General features: G+C 54.2%; 1 protein-coding gene across 1 annotated transcript in view; it reads right to left on the reverse strand.

Moving 5' to 3' along the window:
- OGFOD2 (2-oxoglutarate and iron dependent oxygenase domain containing 2) overlaps positions 1-3369 on the reverse strand; it is a gene marked incomplete at its 5' end in the record, with an annotated part of 4706 nt that extends 1337 nt beyond the window's left edge. The window contains 4 exons of the mRNA XM_031059525.1: positions 177-362; positions 1041-1140; positions 1611-1721; positions 3343-3369. Of these exons, the coding sequence (XP_030915385.1) occupies positions 177-362; positions 1041-1140; positions 1611-1721; positions 3343-3369 (424 nt within the window). The remainder of the gene's footprint in view (positions 1-176; positions 363-1040; positions 1141-1610; positions 1722-3342) is intronic.
- Positions 3370-3640: the final 271 nt, after the last annotated feature.

Consider the following 3640-nt stretch of genomic DNA (forward strand, 5'->3'; position numbering starts at 1 on the left):
CTCGTTCAGCAGAACCGCCGCCGGGACAGCGGGGGGAGCAGCTCAGCAGCCTCCTCAGAGCTCTGCCCTCCTCCTGCCTCAGCTCCAGGACGCTGGAGCAAAGGGGAAAGGAAGGAGGATCAAAGTGGAGAGGGACGGGGGGGAAACAGAGAGTAATAAGATTAAAAGGTGAGTGTTCTTTAAAAACTCTCCTTGATTTAAATTTGGAGGAAGAGAAGCACAGGGGATGAGTCCTACCCCGTAGTTGTTCATGGTGTTGGGCCTGCCCTTAGGCATGTCTGACTGCTCAAAGTTCTCCAGCTCCTCCAGCAAGGCCTGGCAGAACTGCTCTGTGAACACTGGGAGCCGATAGATCCTCTTGTCTGTCAGGACAGGGACAGAGTTTGCTAGGGAGGTTCCCAGTGCTCCTGTGCAGCTGCTCTGAGCTGCTGGCAGGGAGAGCACAGCACCCACGGGCTCCCCTTGTGCTGGGACCATTCCCTGGGGTGTATTTGTTGTTTTTCATGCTGGTCCCCTATTTCCAGGGCTGTGTCTGGAACTGGTTCCCTGGATAAATCCAGGAGCTCTGCACACAGACATTGCTGTCCTGTGCCTTGAGGAAAGGAGGCAGCTCTGCCTCTTCCCCTCTGCATCTTGGCAGCTTTTCTGGTAGGCAGGGAGCTTCACTGGAAACCCAGCTCTCCTTTTCAAAGACTGAAATCTAGACTGAAGCTGTTTCAGCCCAGACTGACCCACAGGAACTGTCTGCAATGGGAAAGCACCCAGGGAGGAAAGCCAAGCTCCCAGTGCTCCCTCAGCAGGCTCCTGGTGAGGTGTGGAACACCCAAAACCCCAGCCCTGCTGCAGCTGGAGCCCCTGGTGAGACATCAGCAGGATGGGAAAGCAGAAAACGGCCTCAGATCCAGAGCTGCTGCCTCTCCAGAGCCCCTCCTCAGGCGGGAGTGACATCCTGTGTGCCTCAGCTGTGTCACAGCAGAGCTGCTCCAGACAGGGCCTGGGAACAGCTCTCACCAGGGAGCTCTCTGTGTTGTTTTCTTTACCTGAGAAGGACTCGAGGTAGCTCAGGAGGCCCTGGAGATCAGCACCTGGAGATGTGCAGAACCTCTCGATTTCCAGAAACTCTGGGGCCAGGAAGGAATCCTGGTGTCAAGGGAAAGGTGGGAAAAGCACACAGAAACACAATCAGCCCAGAGAGGGAAATGGGCTCCCAGGGAAATCCCAGTCCCTCGGGGGAGCAAGGCTGAGTCACACGTGGGTGATTGCACAGCAGGAAATGCAGAATGGCACTGCTGCTTTACCTGCTGGGGCAGGGCAGCTGCTGCTTGCTTTAGTTCATGGCTTTTTTTGGGAGTAACTGGCCAGATTTATCACAGACATGAGAGGAAAGAGCCTTTCCTGGCTGGAACACCAGGAATCTTGCCTTGAGAGCACGCTGTGCTGTTGTGTTTTTAAGGTTTTAAATCCAGTTTTCATATGCTACACCTGTGTTTTAATCCAGTGCAGCTTTAGCAGTGTGCAGTCCCGAGGAGAGGGGGAAACAAACTGCAAAAATAAAACTCTCAGGTGATTTCTTTTCTGGGTGCAAAAGGGATTCCAAACCTCCTGTGTACCTGCAGAGTGTACACCTCTGGGTGTTTTGGTTTGTAGCACTTGGAGATGATGGCTCTGCGTTCCACTGACTGATGGGGTAACTGCTTCCTCCTCTGCACTTCTGCCTCAATCTGCAAGTGAACAACAGAGCACACGGTCAGACATCAGCAGGGCTGAGGGAAACAGCTCCAGCAGTCTGCTCCTTGTTTTAAACCAGTTGTTTTTGTTTGAGGGCACCTCTGGGACACAGAGTGTTTGGCTTAAAAAGTGAGTGAGGACTTTTCTGTGGAAGTGTCAAGTGGAGCTGTGAGCTCTCAGCCTTTCAGGCATTCTGACACCTCCAAAATCTGGTTTTTGTTCTGACAATAGAGGCATTGTCCAAAATAAAGACATTTGCTGGGAGTGAGACAAGTGCTGTCATGCAGGGATTACTGCTAAGAGCGGTGGAGACAGGCTAAGCTGCCCTGTCAGAGCAAACAGCTGATCCAGGCAGCTCCTCCCGTTTATTTCCCCCTCACCAGATTCATTTGTAGCAGCCCTCAGTGAGGAGAGAGTGAGCAGCCATTCCCCAAGCAGCTCCTGTGCTCATTCCCTTTCCCTCAGTGCCAGGCCCTGAAGGTCTTGGGAACCCAGCAGACAAATCCCACAGATTTCTCAGCTTCCTTCCTCTTCCCCTCCCTCCCAGCCCCAAGGTCACAGGGCAGGGATCTGTCACCCAGCACTGCCTAGAAAATCAGAACTGAGTTCTAAGTGGGAAATTTGGACTGGAATTGCTGCTGGGCAGGCAGAGCTGTGCCCTCCCCAGCCAGGGACAGCCACTGTCATCTCCTTCCTGCCAGCACTGAGTGACTCCTACTGGTTTGTGTAATTTCTAAGTCTCCTTTATGATGTTTATATTGGTACAGCAAACCTTGTATGAAGGTCTGAGCAGATCTGCAGAGAGCCCAGGAGATTAAAAAGTGCTTAGGACTGAGGTGATTATAAATTACAGCAAAGTTAGGATTTTGTTTTATAAATTCTGGATCACATTGCTCGTTGTGCTCCATTGATTCTGCCTGAGGAAATCCTGTGCTGTTCTACTCATAAATTCTCTGCTGTATGAATCATAATTATCCAGTTAATAAAGCTTTAATTACAGTATGATTTACAGCCATCATCATTCTGCCAAGAATTCCTAAAAGAACCTGTCTGTCCCCTTAGTGTCAGGTGACACTGGAGCCGGTGAGGGACTGATCCTTGTCCCTGACCTGGAAAGAAGCAGAAATTCTGTGATAAAGGGTGAATTTCTGCAGGATCCCATCTCGGGGCTGCCTTTAAAAATGGGGACAAGGAAAGACAAACGAGGGCACTGGCATCGAGCGGAGTAAATCCACGGAGGGAGCGGCTGGGATGTGTTGACTGACAGGATTTAATTGCGGGGTGGCGGCTGAATAAACTCCGCGCTGATGGCGCCCGCGGGGAATTCTTCCCTGGGGACTCCGCCCGGCCCCGGGCTGCATCGGGACGCGGTGCAGGAGCCGAGGGGCTCCAGCGAGGCCCGAACTCCCTCAGGGACCGACCCCGGTGTGGGGAAACGCCCGGTGCTGAGGGGATCCCGGGGCTCCCCATCCCCTCCCCGGGACCCGGAGCTGCTGGAGAGAGCCCGGAGGGGCAGCGGGATGGGCAGAGGGATGGAGCAGCTCTGCTGGCAGGAAAGGCCCGGGATGGAGCAGCTCTGCTGGCAGGAAAGGCTGGCAGGGCTGGGGTGCTCACCTGGGCAGGAGCAGCTTTGGGCTGAGCTCAGGGTGGCCCTGCAGGGCCCGACAAAAAACCATGGAGAGTGACGATTCACAAGGGCTGGAGTGACAGGACACAGGGAATGGCTTCACACTGACAAGGACAGGCATTTCGTGGAGAAATTCCCCCCGTGAGGGAGGTGAGGCCCTGGCACAGGTGCCCAGAGCAGCTGTGGCTGCCCCTGGATCCCTGGCAGTGCCCAACAGGCTGGAGCACCCTGGGACAGTGGGAAATGTCCCTGCCATGGCCAGGATGAGTTTCAACGTCCCTCCGC

Source organism: Geospiza fortis, unplaced genomic scaffold (assembly GCF_000277835.1).
Source record: "Geospiza fortis unplaced genomic scaffold, GeoFor_1.0 scaffold145, whole genome shotgun sequence".
Taxonomy (NCBI): Eukaryota; Metazoa; Chordata; class Aves; order Passeriformes; family Thraupidae; genus Geospiza; species Geospiza fortis.